A 16171-nucleotide genomic window follows, 5' to 3' on the forward strand; every position below is an offset into this window, starting at 1 on the left:
CGGAGCTTGCAGAGAGCTGAGATTGCACCACTGCCTTCCAGCCTGGGTGACGGAGCGAGACTCCGTCTCAAAAAAAAAAAGGAATAGTTACATGGCTACTAAGGGGTGGGGAGGAGGTGGGAATACAAAGTCCCTAGGTGTATGGGAGTTAGTTAACTCTTGACTTGTCCAACACAAACACCTCAACCAGCAGATGCAGGAGGCAGCTTAGGTGGCCAGAAGCTTTCATAGGCAATTAGGACGTGCTTTTGCTGCCACGATCAGCCTGGACTCACCAGAAAACACATGATGGTAAGTAACGCGAACTAATCCCAAGGCCCAGGACCTGGATAGTTAAGCCTAAAATGAACCAGGTTATGGGCAAGATAGAATTTTGAGTAAAAAAAAACCAAAACAGGCTGGGTGCAGTGTCTCACACCCATAATCCCACACTTTGGGAGGCTGAGGTGGGCAGATCACGAGGTCAGGATTTCAAGACCAGCCTGGCCAACATAGTGAAACCCCGTCTCTACTAAAAATACAAAAATTAGCCGGGCGTGGTGGCATGTGGCTGTAGTCCCAGCTACTCGGGAGGCTGAGGCAGGAGAATCGCTTGAACCTGGGAGGTGGAGGTTGCAGTGAGCTGAGATTGAGCCACTGCACTCCAGCTTGGGCAACAGAGTGAGACTCCATCTCAAAAAAAAAAAAAAAAACCCCAAAATAGGCCCATAAAAACTCAGACTGCTGGTTCACTTGCCACATGATTCACTAGGAGGTGAAGCAAAAAATATAAATGGTTTTCCAAGTAGATTTGGGCAGGAAATGAGAGCAGAAAATGTGCATAAAATGAAAATAAAGAAATCTATAAAAGGAAGTTTAATAAAATTAGTGGTAGACTCCCAAGTAGCGCCCAAGGGATTTCAGAAGGAAGGAACAAAGCTGAGCGGAAATGGCTAGTTACCAGGACTCTGCTTCATTCTAGGGGCAGTGTCCTAAAAAGAAACATCTAAAGAATCAAAAGACCACAGGTTACAACCTAGTTTACCAAGCATAAGGGAGGTATTTAAATATGACCAAATGTTATTGTAATGAATGTTGTTGCAAGTAATTAACACATTTTAGTATTCGGAGCTCAGAATTATTTTTTTCTTATATGGACACTGCTAAATGGAGATATCTTTGCAGAGTTTTAATTAAGTTTTCTCTAAAAGGACTAGGTCTTTGTCTAGGTAGGAGATAAACACTGGCCAGGTGCGGTGGCCCACGCCTGTAATCCCAGCACTTTGGGAGGCCAAGGCAGGTGGATCACTTGAGGTCAGAAGTTCCAGACCAGCCTGGCCAACATGGTGAAACCCTGTCTCTACAGAAAATGCAAACATTAGCTGGGTGTGGTGGCAGGCGCCTGTAATCCCAGCTACTCGAGAGGCTGAGGCACAAGAATTACTTGAACCCAGGAAGCGGAGGTTGCAAAGAGCTGAGATCTCACCACTGCCCTCCAGCCTTGGAGACAGGGCAAGACTTTGTCTCAAAAACAACAACAAAAGGAGAGATATTAAAAAGCAGAATAGGCCGGGCGCGGTGGCTCGCGCCTGTAATCCCAGCACTTTGGGAGGCCAAGGTGGGTGGATCACAAAGTCAAGAGATCGAGACCATCCTGGACAACATGGTAAAACCCCATCTCTACTAAAAAATACAAAAATTAGCTGGGCATGGTGGCATGGGCCTATAGTCCCAGCTACTCGGGAGGCTGAGGCTGGAGAATCACTTGAACCTGGGAGGTGGAGGTTGCAGTGAGCCGAGATTGTGCCACTGCACTCCAGCCTGGTGACAGAGCGAGACTCCATCTCAAAAAAAAAAAAAAAGCAGAAATTTTTGGTGTAATAGTATAATGGAAGCTATTGGAGAGAGCCTGTGCAAATCATAACTCACACAATGTAAAAGTAGGACAAATGTATTTATCAGATTAAAAGTAATTTTCAGTTGCAGAAAGGGAATTCTGCATTTTTTTGTTTTTATTTTTGAGACAGAGTCTCGCTCTGTCACCCAGACTGGAGTGCAGTGGCGCGATCTCGGCTCACTGCAAGCTCCGCCTCCCGGGTTCAAGTGATTCTCCTGCCTCAGCCTCCTGAGTAGCTGGGATTACAGGCGTGTGCCACCACACCCGGCTATTTTTTGTATTTTTAGTAGAGATGGGGTTTCACCATGTTGGCCAGGCTGGTCTTGAACTCCTGACCTCAAGTGATCCTCCCACCTCGGCCTCCCAAAGTGCTGGGATTACAGGCGTGAGCCACTGCGCCCAGCCTGGAATTCTGTATTTTTAACACTTGAAATAGATGTAGGAGAGTAAGTGCTCATTCTGGTCAGTAGACACAGCAGGAGACAGAAACTTTACATGGGATAAGAGGAGATGGATGCTGTTCCACTAAAGGGGAATGGAAGGACGCACAGCATGCCTCCACCACAAATACACGAAGGGGAGGCACACACTGTGGGACGGGGAAGCAGCCCAGGGAACAGAAGGAAAGGAGAACCTGTGAGAAAGCTGAAAGTTGAGCTCACATTAGGAGGAAAGTGGAAGGCAGGAGCAGAAATTAGGTACCGGGAGCAGGAGGCAGAAGCTGGAAGAGACAAACAGGAACCTTTAATGAGTACACAGCATTTGGTGTGCCCTGGAGAGCTTTACTGCAGCTGAGCTGAAACTCAGAGACTCAGATCCAAGAATAAGACCACATTTTTCTTTTTTTCCTTTTTAAGTAACTCTGCTAATCATGGCAAAATCAGCCTCACTCGTATCTACCTGAGGCTGGAACATATCCCAGCTCAGGAGAGCGAGCTTTTATGAGTCTTCACCCACACAAGGAGTGTCTCATTAACAATTCTTTAGTGTCTTACTACCTCCCACACCTGACCCACATCGGCTCTCTCTTTAATAGAGCTTTCACCCACACGGAGCGAAGTCTGTCTTCCTCCTTAACATCAAGTTAATAGATTGCTAGCTCCCATAATTGACTAACCTCAAGCTTCTAACTAGCCAGACCTATCAGAGTCCCATTATTCCTATTCATTTCTCACATCAACCCTTTTCAATATTATTTAAGGTTTACGCAGCAGCTGCTGCCTAAGGGCCCCTTCTAGTTTCATAAAGACAAGAGGGTCCCGACATGGTAAAATGCCAACTCACAGCGGCTCCGGCTGTGCCTCCCCTTTATTTTCTCTGTCCTGGGCTCTCAGCCACTTTTCTGTAATTGCCCCCATGTCTATTCAGACAACAGGAAGCATAGTCAGTGCCCAAAAATCTCTACCATTATCACAGGCCTGGCATACATCCTGCCCATGCCTTTATGGCATGCTCAGACTTGGCACAGCCATGTTTAAAACACTGCCAATATGACAATGTTAGACATTTTTTATCTTCACAATATATTTTTTCAGTTAGTAAGAGATTTTTTTTCATTCCCCTTCTCCCACCTTTTGCCCCTACCAAGTAGAAAGTTAAACACCAGGTGTCTTATCAAAGTTCACATAGTCAGTAACAGAATTAGAATTCAAACTGCAGGAGAACAGCCTGTTGCATGGCAAGAGTGATGCCATCTTGGAGTGAAATCGCCATGCTAACTGGTGGTTTGACTCCTGTGTACCAAGGTGTTCTGCAGCAAAGTTTTTAAACAATGCCTGTAGCATAGATTATCCCTCATAAAGGAAATAGTGCCCAGAGCATAGATAACCCCTCATAAAGATGTTTATCCAATCGCTCCAGTGATAAGTTTTGCGAGAAAGTCAAGCGCGACCAGCTGCACATGTTTTATCCTAAAACCTTGCTATATAAAGGATATTTTCTGGAGAGCTGGTTCAGGGATCCACTGTCTCATGGCCTCCTAAACATCACTTCTGTTCATAAGCTCCTATTAAATGTTTCTTTCTGAGAAACTGGATTTGTCAGCCTCTTTCTTTGGCTTCTCAGCTCCCTCAGCCTTTGTGGGTAGGTCTGCATAGACCTACTCACTGCACAAACTCAGAACTCCTGACTCACAAACCAAGAGAGCATTTTCTAAATTGTCCTGGAATGTTAAATTTCCACAACCAAGGGAAACCCTTTGGGGAGGAGAGCAGATGCTAACCCAAATGAAATTAATCCTGCTACAGCAATTTGAACAAAGTATGGTCTTCCCTTTGTTTCAAATAAAAATATGCAGATAATATCTTCAGGATATTCTAGAATGAATGAGGTAATCTATAAATAATTGACGTTCATAAATACTGTCTTTCCCATTTGAGGGATATTATAGACCCTCTGTTGATTACCATCCACTTAAAGATATTTTTCTAACAAATTTGCATGGCTTCATTTACATTCTTTTACCCTCTTGTCTCATATATTTTTTAGTCTAATAGAGGCCCCAGTTGTGGTGTGTGTGGGAGGGAGGGGGGAGCAGCTGACAACAGACATTGATGTTAACTAGCCTTTACACATAGTGAAAGAAGATGAAAATTCTGTATTGATGTCAAGCCTCTATTCCTCAGAATACCACAAAATGCCTTTCATTCCTTCCAATTTGTGTAAAATATCTAGGTAATGAAACTGAAATTCTTCACCACACAGCAAATGGTTGGACCAGCCCTGTGCAGCCTTAACTCTTCCTCTGGTTTTCTGTAAAACTCTTTGTGAAAGCATTTTGGGGAATATTCATATCTTAAATAGAGTGCTCTATACAGAGAAGAAAGGACAGTCCTCTGAAAAGGCAGTAATAGTGAGTGAGTGAGAAAAGATTCTAGATGCTCTCCTAGCATAATTTTGACAGCTTTGCAAACCAGCATAAAACCTCCCACTGTGTCTCCAGGGGGAGGAACAGCTGGCACGACACCGAGAGGGGCAGTGCAGTGTGTGCCGCCCTCACACACACAGACTGCCATGTTCTCTGTCAACACCCATCAGCAGAATGCTGTGAGGAGGCCTGGGACTTGGTTGTCCCGGGCATACTGAGGGCAGACAGTTGTTCCCTAGGGCCAGTCACATCTTCTTGCCTCTTCCTCCCCTATCCTCTCCTCTGGGAACATTTAGGGGATGATTTCTTTCAAATGGGAGGACATAAAGCCTGAGAGATCTCTGAGTCTCTTGAAGTAGAAAGGGCCTGATGCTTCTCAGAGTCCACTAAGCTCTGCTCTGAGAATAACACCCTTTTTGAGAATGAACCTGTAACTTCATTGGTACCAAGTCTTACCAACTAAGCTTTGTGGCCAGTGTTCAAAGTGTACAGAATCCTTAAAGACCTCCATCATTTTTTACTTTATTAAGCTAAAATATGAAATGAATTGAGTCTGTACCTTAGATGTCCTCTTTTCAATAACAGGCAGGCACTAAGAAACAGTTTTTTCCAGGATGTGTGGGATCCAAAAATCTATTCTGAGTGAACAAGTTTATTCTTAGCTGTATGTAATTTCCCAAAGTGGAGAGACAACTTCTGTTCACAGTCTGCAGCCATGAGACCAGTTCTGCCAGCAGGTCTTCCTATAAACATTTACTAAAGTATCTATATATTTGCCTGCAGACTGTAAAGGGGAACTCTGAGGAAGAGCAAATAAATTGCCCTTAAATAACAGTGGAGATGTAACTGGGTTCCACCAGGCTCTGTACACTATGATCATCTGAGCTCTGGACCACAGGCAAACAGCCAGGCCCGTTTACTCTGGTCATTACACAATGCTCAAAACCCAAGGTGTGTGTCTATGCAGGCAGGGCCGTCTGCATTCTACTGCTGAGTGACCAGTGCCAAAGGAGTAGGCATGGGTCTGAGGCAGACACAGAGACAGTTTTACCTCCGTTTCTTCTCCCTGGTGCCTAAGTGAGGTGTGCCCCTTCACACACCACTCGTCCGCTCAGACCATGAAACTTGAGTGGGGAGGGATCCCCATTCTGGACAAGGAAGTCTGGCCAAGCAGTTGAAGGAGGGATGCAAGATTGCATTGAGAATTCAAATAGTCACAAGAACAGATTTTAGTTCTTAGATTTCCCCAGGTCCTGGGTTACACAGAATCCATCACCAAGTTAGATTTGCTAGCTGTTCTTGATCCCCAACCATGACCCGAGCACTCACATCTAGGCAGCATTGCTGTCAGAGAGGAAAGTAACCCTGTGGGATCTGTTACTTTGTGAGACTCCATATTCTGACAGAGAAAGTGCTGATGGCAGCATCAGCCAACCTTCAAGGCCAGAACACAGCCATGTGGAGCACACGTGCAGATTCAATCACCATGATCCTGCCTGTTCTTCTTGGACTTGCTTTCTCTTTCTGCTTTCTTTATCTTTTGTTCCTTTCCAATACACCTTATTCTTCTCATAAATCTCTGCCTCCTTTCAAATTTTCATGTTTATCTTTTTCACCTTGCTCACCTTTTAAATCCACCCTTTAAATCCTGGGTTCTCCCCTTTCCTCCTTTTGTTCCAAACCCTCCCTGATCTCCCCTCCTCTTTATGGTTTGTGTGCAGTAAGACTTTCAGCTGTGGACCAATCATGCTCACAGTCAGAGGTAGAAGCACGGCAGATGTGAGCATGAGTTGGGAGCAGCACATACCACCTTACAACTCATTCTATTTATTGAGTTTCGAATGTTAAAACTTTTGAAACACAACCCTGCTACTTAAGAGAGCACTAGAGGAGAAAGACACTAAAGAAGTGTAGGTAATTCAAGTGGGTGAAGTAGCCCCTCATTAGCAAGCTAGTCAATTAAAACAAGTCAGCTAACAAACCTAAAATAAGTTTTGACATTTTTAATAAACATTTTTGGCTTATTTTTATGGGAATATGTTTGCCCACAGAAGAGGAAAAGACGACTTTTAAAACTTGGGTAATAAAAGCAGATCATAGATCGAGGAGTGTAGCTCTGTCACCCAGGCTGGAGTGCAGTGGCATGATCTCGGCTCACTGCAACCCCCACCTCCTGGGTTCAAGCGATTCTCCTGCCTCAGCCTCCCCAGTAGCTGAGATTACAGATGCCTGCCACCAGGCTCAGCTAATTTTTGTATTCTTAGTAGAGACGGGCTTTGGCTTTCACCATGTTGGCCAGGCTGGTCCCAAACTCTTGACCTCATGATCCACCCACCTCGGCCTCCCAAGGTGCTGAGATTATAGGCATGAGCCACCGTGCTGGGACCATTCAATTCTTTTTTTTTTTTTTTTTGAGATGGAATCTCACTTTGTCACCCAGGCTGGAGAGCAGTGGTGCGATCTTGGCTCACTGCAACCTCTGCTTCCCAGGTTCAAGCGATTATCCTGCCTCAGCCTCCTGAGTAGCTGGGACTACAGGCACGCACTACTGTGCCCAGCTAATTTTTGTATTTTTAGAGACCGGGTTTCACCATGTTGGCCAGGCTGGTCTCAGACTCCTGACCTTGTGATCTGCCCGCCTCAGCCTCCCAAAGTGCTGGGATTATAGCTGTGAGTCACTGTACCCGGCCTCAATTCTTAATATCTAATATTATACCCTTAGTATAAGTGTTGCTTGAATGTCCTTTTTTTTTTGTATTTTTAGTAGAGACGGGGTTTCTCCATGTTGTTCAGGCTGGTCTCGAACTCCTGACCTCAGGTGATCTGCCTGCCTCAGCCTCCCAAAGTGCTGGGATTACAGGTGTGAGCCACCACACGTGGCCTCATTTTTTTTTTTTTTTTTTTACAGAAAATGGGCTGGCCAGCCCCCATTCCAGCGGACATATTCTTTTGTTAAAAATGTTAATGACATTGTTTAAACACCAGGTCCTTAAAAAAAAAAAAGTAGGAACAACAGGGCCAGGTGGGTTTGGTGGCTCATGCCTGTAATCCCAGCATTTTGGGAGGCCAAGGTGGGGGATTACTTGAGGCCAAAAGTTCAAAACCAGCTCGGGCAACATAGTGAGACCCCATCCCCATACAAATGTAAAAAATATATTAGCTGGGTGTGGTGGCATGCGCCTATAGTCTCAGCTACTCAGGAGGATGGCTTGAGCTCAGGAGATGGAGGCTGCAGTAAGCTGTGATCACACCACTGGACTCCAGCCTGGGTGACAAAGTGACACCCTGTCTCAAAAAAAAAAAAAAAGCTAACCACTAATCAGGTTAAGGTCAAGCTCTGCAGATCAGGAAGCCACTATCTTTAAGGTGAAATTGCACACCTCGTCGAATGTGCTGATTTTAGTTGAACAGATTTTTCCTGGCTGGGCAGTGGCTCATGCCTATAATCCCATCCCAGCACTTTGGGATGCCAAGGCAGGCAGATCACCCAAGCTCTGGAGTTTGAGACCAGCCTGGGAAACATGGAAAAACCACATCTCTTAAAAAAAAAAAAAAAAAAAAAGGCAAGGCAAGGTGGCATATGCCTATAGTTCTAGCTACTCAGGAGGCTGAGACAGGAGGAATGCATGAGCCTGGGAAGTCAAGGCTGCAGTGAGCCATGATCACACCACCATACTCCAGCCTGAGCAACAGAGCAAGACCCTGTCTCAACAAAACAAAAACAAAAACAAACAAAACAAAACAAAAACAAACAAATTACAGGTGTGGTGGTTCACACCTGTAATCCCAGCACTTTGGGAGGCTAAGGCAGGCGGATCACAAGGTCAGGAGTTCGAGACCAGCCTGGCCAACACGGTGAAATCCTGTCTCTACCAAAAAAATACAAAAAAATTAGCCGGGCATGGTGGCGCATGCCTGTAATCCCAGCTACTTGGGAGGCTGAGACAGGAGAACTGCTTGAACCTGGCGGGTGGAGGTTGCAGTGAGCTGAGATCATGCCACTGCACTCCAGTCTGGGTGACAGAGCAAGACTCTCTCAAAAAAAAAAAAAAAGGTAGTAATAATAAACAAACAAAAATAAAAATATTAAAAAATCACATTATTTTGTTTAACTTCAGGTTTTCTTAAAACTTTCTTTTTTTTTTTTTTTTTTTTTTGAGACGGAGTCTCGCTCTGTCGCCCGGGCTGGAGTGCAGTGGCCGGATCTCAGCTCACTGCAAGCTCCACCTCCTGGGTTTATGCCATTCTCCTGCCTCAGCCTCCCGAGTAGCTGGGACTACAGGCGCCCACCACCTCGCCCAGCTAAGTTTTTGTATTTTTTTTTTTTAGTAGAGACGGGGTTTCACCGTGTCAGCCAGGATGGTCTCGATCTCCTGACCTCGTGATCCGCCCGTCTCGGCCTCCCAAAGTGCTGGGATTACAGGCTTGAGCCACCGCGCCCAGCCTTCTTAAAACTTTCATGAGTTTTCCAGATTTCAAACTGAGAGTCATTAGTGAGCCTTCTCGCTCCTGGGCCAAAGACCTGAGCAGAGGCAGCAAGATTTCCAGGGAAAGTGACTGGCTTCAGTGTGCTCTTCTGTGGCATTATCATCCCCAGGAAAGCAAAACCAGGTTATAATCAACATCATCATCATAAAAGGTACAATTAGCTCTACCAGTAGACCAATGTCCAAAGGCTCAGAGAAAAATTGCCATCATACCTTTATTGCTTTGGGAGGAGAACTTTCAGAAAGACTGGAGGCTCTGGCATCTGGACTTAGTGGCTTGGGATGGACAGGCTGTTCAATCTCACTCTTAACCTGGGAGTCACCTGCTTGAGTTACAAAAGGAAGATATTTTACAGTATCTCATGGGATGTCTTAGAAAGTGTTCTTCCGAAAAGCAAAGTTTGGGCACTTCCATTAATGACAGATCCTTCCAACACCAGGAAAAACACTGCTTTTCTGTTGAAGAATATTCGAACACTAACAACTATGGCTCAGGTTTTCTCTGGTCCTGTCAGAAATTAGGTTCTCAGTGAGGAGGCTTTCTTACCCTCTGCCACACGTAGCAGAAATCCAAACCACTCTGTATAAAGAACTTTCTTCCTTGTACCATTTGTCATTTTTAAAGGCCATTTATAGACTTGGATGTCTTTTTGGTCATTAACATTCCTAATAACTTCTTCTGAAGTGTTTCTTTTTTTTTTTTTTTTTTTGAGACGGAGTTTTGCTTTGTTGCCCGGGCTGGAGTGACGGGGTTTCACCGTGTTAGCCAGGATGGTCTCGATCTCCTGACCTCGTGATCCGCCCGTCTCGGCCTCCCAAAGTGCTGGGATTACAGGCTTGAGCCACCGCGCCCGGCCTGAAGTGTTTCAACTGAAGTTGGAAAAAGGGGGAAATGTGAGGGCAGAAATTTTGCACTGTGTGTGTGTGTGTGAGTGTGTGTGTGTGCATTTGTATATGCATGTAACCTGATACTGTGTTTTTGGTCAGTTCTATAGCAGATATCCATGGATGAAGATTATGGAAAAGGGCTCCATGAAGTTTTTTTCATAATCATTGAAGTTCCAACTGCATGAGTTACTTTCCTGCCAAAGTGAAGAGGTGAGTCAACAAAGTACTAAAATATTAAGGCTTATTTTTCAAAAAAATGTTTCATAAACCTAGTCAAAACTCAGAAACATTTCTAGTCCAAGAAAAATGATTGCAAAAAAAGAATGTTTCTGGATTCAAGCAGAAAGAGTTTTTCTTTTTTTTTTTTTTTGAGACGGAGTCTCGTTCTGTCGCCCAGGCTGGAGTGAGTGGTGCGATCTCGGCTTACTGCAAGCTCCACCTCCCGGGTTCCGGCCATTCTCCTGCCTCAGCCTCCCGAGTAGCTGGGACTACAGGGGCCGCCACCGCGCCCGGCTAATTTCTTTTTGTGTTTTTAGTAGAGACAGGGTTTCACCGTGTTAACCAGGATGGTCTCGATCTCCTGACCTCGTGATCCGCCCGCCTCGGCCTCCCAAAGTGCTAGGATTACAGGCGTGAGCCACCGCACCCAGCTGAGTTTTTCTCCGAAATTTTAAGGTAGGATTTACTAGAGATCTGTTTAATTCATAATTCTATTTTAGTTGTGGGGTTTTCAGTGTCCACTAAACTAATTAGCCTGGGGAGATGCTAGAAATCCACATATATATATTTTTCTTTTTTGTCTTGTGACCTACAAGAAATTCGTATATATATGATACATATATACACACATATATATGATACATATATACACACATATATGATACATATACACACATATATGATACATATATACACATATGATACATATATACATATATGATACATATATACATATATGATACATATATACACATATATGATACATATATATATACACACACATATATAGATATATTTTTTTTCAGACAGAGTCTCACTCTGTCACCCAGGCTGGAGTGCAGTGGCATGATCTTTGCTCACTGCAACCTCTGCCTCCTGGGCTCAAGTGATCCTCCTGCCTCAGCCTCCCTAATAGCTGGGACCACAGATGCACGCCACTACGCCCAGCTAAGTTTTGGTACTTGTGGTAGAGACAGGGCTTCACCATGTTGCCCAAGCTGGTCTCCAACTCCTGAGCTCAAGCAAACCGCCTGCCTCAGCCTCCCAAAGATTACAGGCATGAGCCACAGCGCCAGGAACATATATATATATATATATATATATATATTTTTTTTTAGATGGATTTTCACTCTGCTGCCCAGGCTGGAGTGCAGTGGCATGATCTTGGCTCACCACAGCCTCCGCCTCCTGGGTTCAAGCAATTCTCTTGCCTGAGCCTCCTGAGTAGCTGGGACTACAGGCACCCACCACCACACCCAGCTAACTTTTTGTGTTTTTAATAGAGATAGGGTTTCACCACGTTGACCAGGCTGGTCTTGAACCCCTGACCTCAGGTGATCTGCCCGCCTCAGCCTTCCAAAGTGCTGGGATTACAGGTGTGAGCCACCGTGCCGGGCCAGCGACATACATATATATTTTTGTTGTTGTTGTTGTTGTTTTGAGTCGGAGTCTTGCTCTGCAGCCCAGGCTGGAGTGCAATGGTGCGATCTCGGCTCACTGCAACCTACACCTCCCGGGTTCAAGCAATTCTCCTGCCTCAGTCTCCTGAGTAGCTGGGATTACAGGCGCCCGCCACCACGCCCAGCTAATTTTTGTATTTTCAGTAGAGCCAGGGTTTCACCATATTGGCCAGGCTTGTCTTGAATTCCTGACCTCAAGTGATCCACCCACCTAGGCCTCCCAAAGTGCTGGAATTACAGGTGTAAGCCACTGCACCTGGCCCAGCAACATATATTTTTAAATTGGCTGGGCACAGTGGCTCATGCCCGTAATCGCAACACTTTGACAGGCTGCAGTGGGAGGGTTGCTTGAGGCCAGGAGTTGGAGACCAGCCTGGGCAACACAGTGAGACCTTTTCTCTACAAAAATATTTAAAAATTAGCTGGTTACGGCTGGGTACGGCCAGGCGCGGTGGCTCACGCCTGTCATCCTAGCACTTTGTGAGGCCGAGGCAGGTGAATTGCCTGAGCTCAGGAGTTCAAGACCAGCCTAGGCAACAGGGTGAATCCCCGTCTCTACTGAAATACAAAAAATTAGCCAGGCATGGTGATGTGCGCTTGTAGGTACTCAGTGAAGAGGTACTCAGTGAGTAGACACCCAGCTACTCAGGAAGCTGAGACAGGAGAATCGCTTGAACCTGGGAGAGGGAGGTTACAGTGAGACGAGATCGCGCCACTGTACTCCAACCTAGGTGACACAGCGAGACTCCCTCAAAAAAAAAAAATTAGCTGGGTATGGTGGTGTGTGCCTGCAGTCCTAGTTATTTGGGAGGCTGAGGTAAGAGGACTGCTTGAGCCCAGGAGTTTGAGGCAGCAGGGAGCTATGATCACACCACTGCACTCCAGCCTGGGCAACAGAACGAGACCCTGTCTCTAAAAAATGAAAATAAAAAGTTATACTGAAAATCAGAATCAAAAATGGACATAGTCAAGTAAAAAAACAAAACAAAACAAAACACAACACATTTTTGTCTTTGGGAAAAGAGAGGCTCAAAATGACTCTAAAATAGGACGAAAGGTGACAAAATTCACTGTCAGCAGGAAAATCCCTAGAACCTGTCTAGGAGGTTGACTATAATATACATTTAGATAAACAGGGAAAAAAATATATCTTTAACAGATTATTCAAATACTTATTCACTAAAGAATAGGTATTTATGAATAACATTATAAATGAATAAAATCCGTACTGGCCAAACTTCTGTTAAAATGAAACTTCAAAATCAGTTTATACAGCTTTAATTCTGAAAGGGTTTGGTTCAAAAAGTAGGATAAATTCAATGAGAGAAGCATTACAAGTATTCAGTTTGTCCCAAGTTAACTATATTTAATTGAATTTAACTTCTCTCTAAGCCATGAAGTGTGTAAAGGATATTCAAGCATCAGCCCTCAAATGCAAGTAGAGGATTTAGTATGTTCTCAGCAGTGACAGTAATGGGAACACTCCTGAACCAAATACAGATAGAAAACAAGGACCTCGTCCTCCAGACCTAAGAAAGAATGCTTACGGGAGTCATCTTCAGCAGGGGTGGAACGGACTGCCAGGCTATTCTCAGTTGCAGAAATCTACAAAAAAAAAAGGTGGTAAGTGCCAACAAGGGGGGGGGGGGGGGGGGGATTAAGAGTCATATTAAAAATAAAAGAGCAAACTGCTGTTAATACCATAAAAACCTGCTGACTCCAGTCAGTCACTGGCTGCCTGGGGGAAATAACGGGCACCAGAACAGCTGAGCATTTAAACAAGAGGCAGCAAAATGTCTTTTATGAGGATATTAACATGCCTCTCAATTACAGAGTAACCCGAGAAACAGACTGCACTCAACTGCCAAAAGTGTGCATCATCTCCCTTTATAAAACAACTTCTAAACCATATTTTTCCGCTCTCAAAAAACAAAGCAAAACAAAGCCCTCTATCAAGGAGAGCAAAGCTCCTCACCATATAACCATAACTCACTCCAAGGAAAGGGAGAATATTTAAATTTAGGAACTATTCTGATTTTTAAATTTTCCTAATTCTTATTTCCCAACCAACTACATCCTGCTGAAACGAACTTGCCCATATAGAAGACCTTTTGATAGTTATAAAACAAATTTACCTAAAACTAACCTCAGTATTATCTTCGAGGACAGTTTCCCTTTTAATCCCAGTCTCAAAATGGCAATGTTTAACAGGATGGCAGATCTTACGTACAGGTGTTTATATCATTTTCCCAAAAGCTATCAAATTTAAATAAAAGAACTCTCTATTAGAGCTCTCCCTCCTTTCTACTGGCCCCCACGCCTTCCTGGTATCTTACTCCACATCCAAAATCATGAAGAGTCCACAGGTGACCCAATGTGCACTCTTCACATAATTTCCTTTTATTCAGATGCCATGGATTTTATGGGCAATGCTGAGTGTTTTTATCAGGATGTCTGACAAACTGAATAGATTTACAATGAAGATTAAGTTGCTGGCTGACTGCATCTGAATTTCAGCATGGTCATTTTTTCTGCTACTCTCTTCATTACAGGAATTCTGACATGGCATAAAATAAACCGGTATAATTACAGCCAGCATTGATTGGGTGTTTACTATGTGCCAGGTATTCAACGGATCGCCTTACAAATGTGCTATTTTATCTAATGATATGAAATAAATTTTCTGAAAGTTGGGCATGCCTACAAAAAGCTCTTCAGTTCTTGAGAATTAGTAGGTACCTCCATCCCAGGATGTTCTTCTCTCACTTCTAATTTGGTCACCTTGAACCCGTGAGGTAAACTTTGCTTTTTTTTTTTTTTTTTTTTAATGGAGTCTTGCTCTGTTGCAAGGCTGGAATCCAACGGTGCAATCTCAGCTCACTGCAACCTCTGCCTCCTGGGTTCAAGTGATTCTCCTGCCTCAGCCTCCCGAGTAGCTGGGGTTACAGGTGTCCATCACCACACCTGGCTAATTTTTGTATTTTTAGTAGAGTAGGGTTTCACTATGTTGGCCAGGATGGTCTCAGACTCCTGACCTCAGGCGATCTGCCCACCTTGAGTTCCCAAAGTGCTAGGATTACAGGCGTGAGCCACCTCGCCAGGCAAATGTCCTTTTTTTTTAACAAGCCGAAGTTCAAATAACACTTAGGTATTGGTTAACAAAAGCTAGGCAAACAGCCAAAAGGATAGCTACGGGTCTGAAAAATATTGCGAATTTTAAGGCAGCTGAGGGTTTGTAAACCTACAGCATGTGCTTGAAGAATATGTATTGTCTTTACCTCCTTTCTTCCCCACCCACTTCATGATTCACAATTGCACTAATGTCCTTTTAGGCTATAATTAAAATGTTCTAATCTTCCAGTTCAGTTCAGAGTTCCAGTTTCAAATCAGCATGAAGACAATGAAGAAGGAAACATGAATTTAGATAGAGGGACAATTCGAACATTATTTCCCAAATGACTGTTTCCCAAACTACACTCCTGGGATAAAGATGGAGATATTTCAACACTGGGAATATTTTTCTCTAAAAATTTCCAATTTTTTTTTAAGTATATAAGAAAAACTTCAAAAATATTTAGTCAGTTATTCTTAAGAAATAATCTCCCATTTAAAACATGAGAAAACAGACAGTTTAACAAGATAATTAACTTAATACATGGCATGTGCCTCATGGGCTAATGCCTGAGTCCACTGTTGCAAAGATATATGCAATTTATGGGGGACTATAGGATCACATAACACATGGCTGCCAAGTATTTTGTCTTGTTATTCCAACATACATTTGTGATGTTTTTATAAAATAAACTAATTTATTCTAATATATATATTTTTTCTGTTCTGGTCTTTGAATCAAATATTGTAGCCATCAGTCTGAGACCATTTTTCTGTGGGTCTGCTTTGATTCAAGTGTGTAGTATATCTCATGAGTTCCTGTTAGTATTCTGACAATATACCATCCTACTTTGTAAAGTCTGTTGTAGTCAAATAAGTTTGAGACAGGGCGCAGTGGTTCACGCCTGTACTTCCAGCACTTTGGGAGGCTGAGGCTGGGGGGATCGCTTGAAGCCGGAAGTTTGAGACCATTCTGAGAATTATAGCGAAACCCTGTCTCTACAAAAAAAAAAGATAAAAATATAGGCGTGGTGGCGCACATCTATAGTCCCAGCCACTTGGGAGGCTGAGGCAGGAAGATTCCTTGAGCCCAGGAGTTGGAGGCTACAGTGAGCTATGATCATACTACTGCACTCCAGCCTGGGTGATAGAGGAAGACCTCGTCTCTAAAAAAATTTTTAAAATACAAATTCCAACTAAGCTTGAGAACTGTTGCTCTTAACCCATTTTAATGATCTCCATATCTTTTGGAAGAATGGTGTGA

At 43.9% G+C, this 16171-nt stretch overlaps 1 protein-coding gene across 3 annotated transcripts in view; it reads right to left on the reverse strand.

Moving 5' to 3' along the window:
* Positions 1-16171, reverse strand: part of LIMA1 (LIM domain and actin binding 1) — a 105280-nt gene that overhangs the window by 6982 nt on the left and 82127 nt on the right. For 2 of the 3 annotated variants that reach the window (XM_009180717.3, XM_009180718.4), the window contains exons 8-9: positions 13344-13401; positions 9443-9555 (exon numbers count right to left, since the gene is read on the reverse strand). In XM_009180717.3, the coding sequence (XP_009178981.3) occupies positions 9443-9555; positions 13344-13401 (171 nt within the window). The remainder of the gene's footprint in view (positions 1-9442; positions 9556-13343; positions 13402-16171) is intronic. The other variant, XM_003906362.4, reaches the window with a different exon arrangement.

Source organism: Papio anubis, chromosome 9, assembly GCF_008728515.1.
Source record: "Papio anubis isolate 15944 chromosome 9, Panubis1.0, whole genome shotgun sequence".
Lineage (NCBI taxonomy): Eukaryota > Metazoa > Chordata > Mammalia > Primates > Cercopithecidae > Papio > Papio anubis.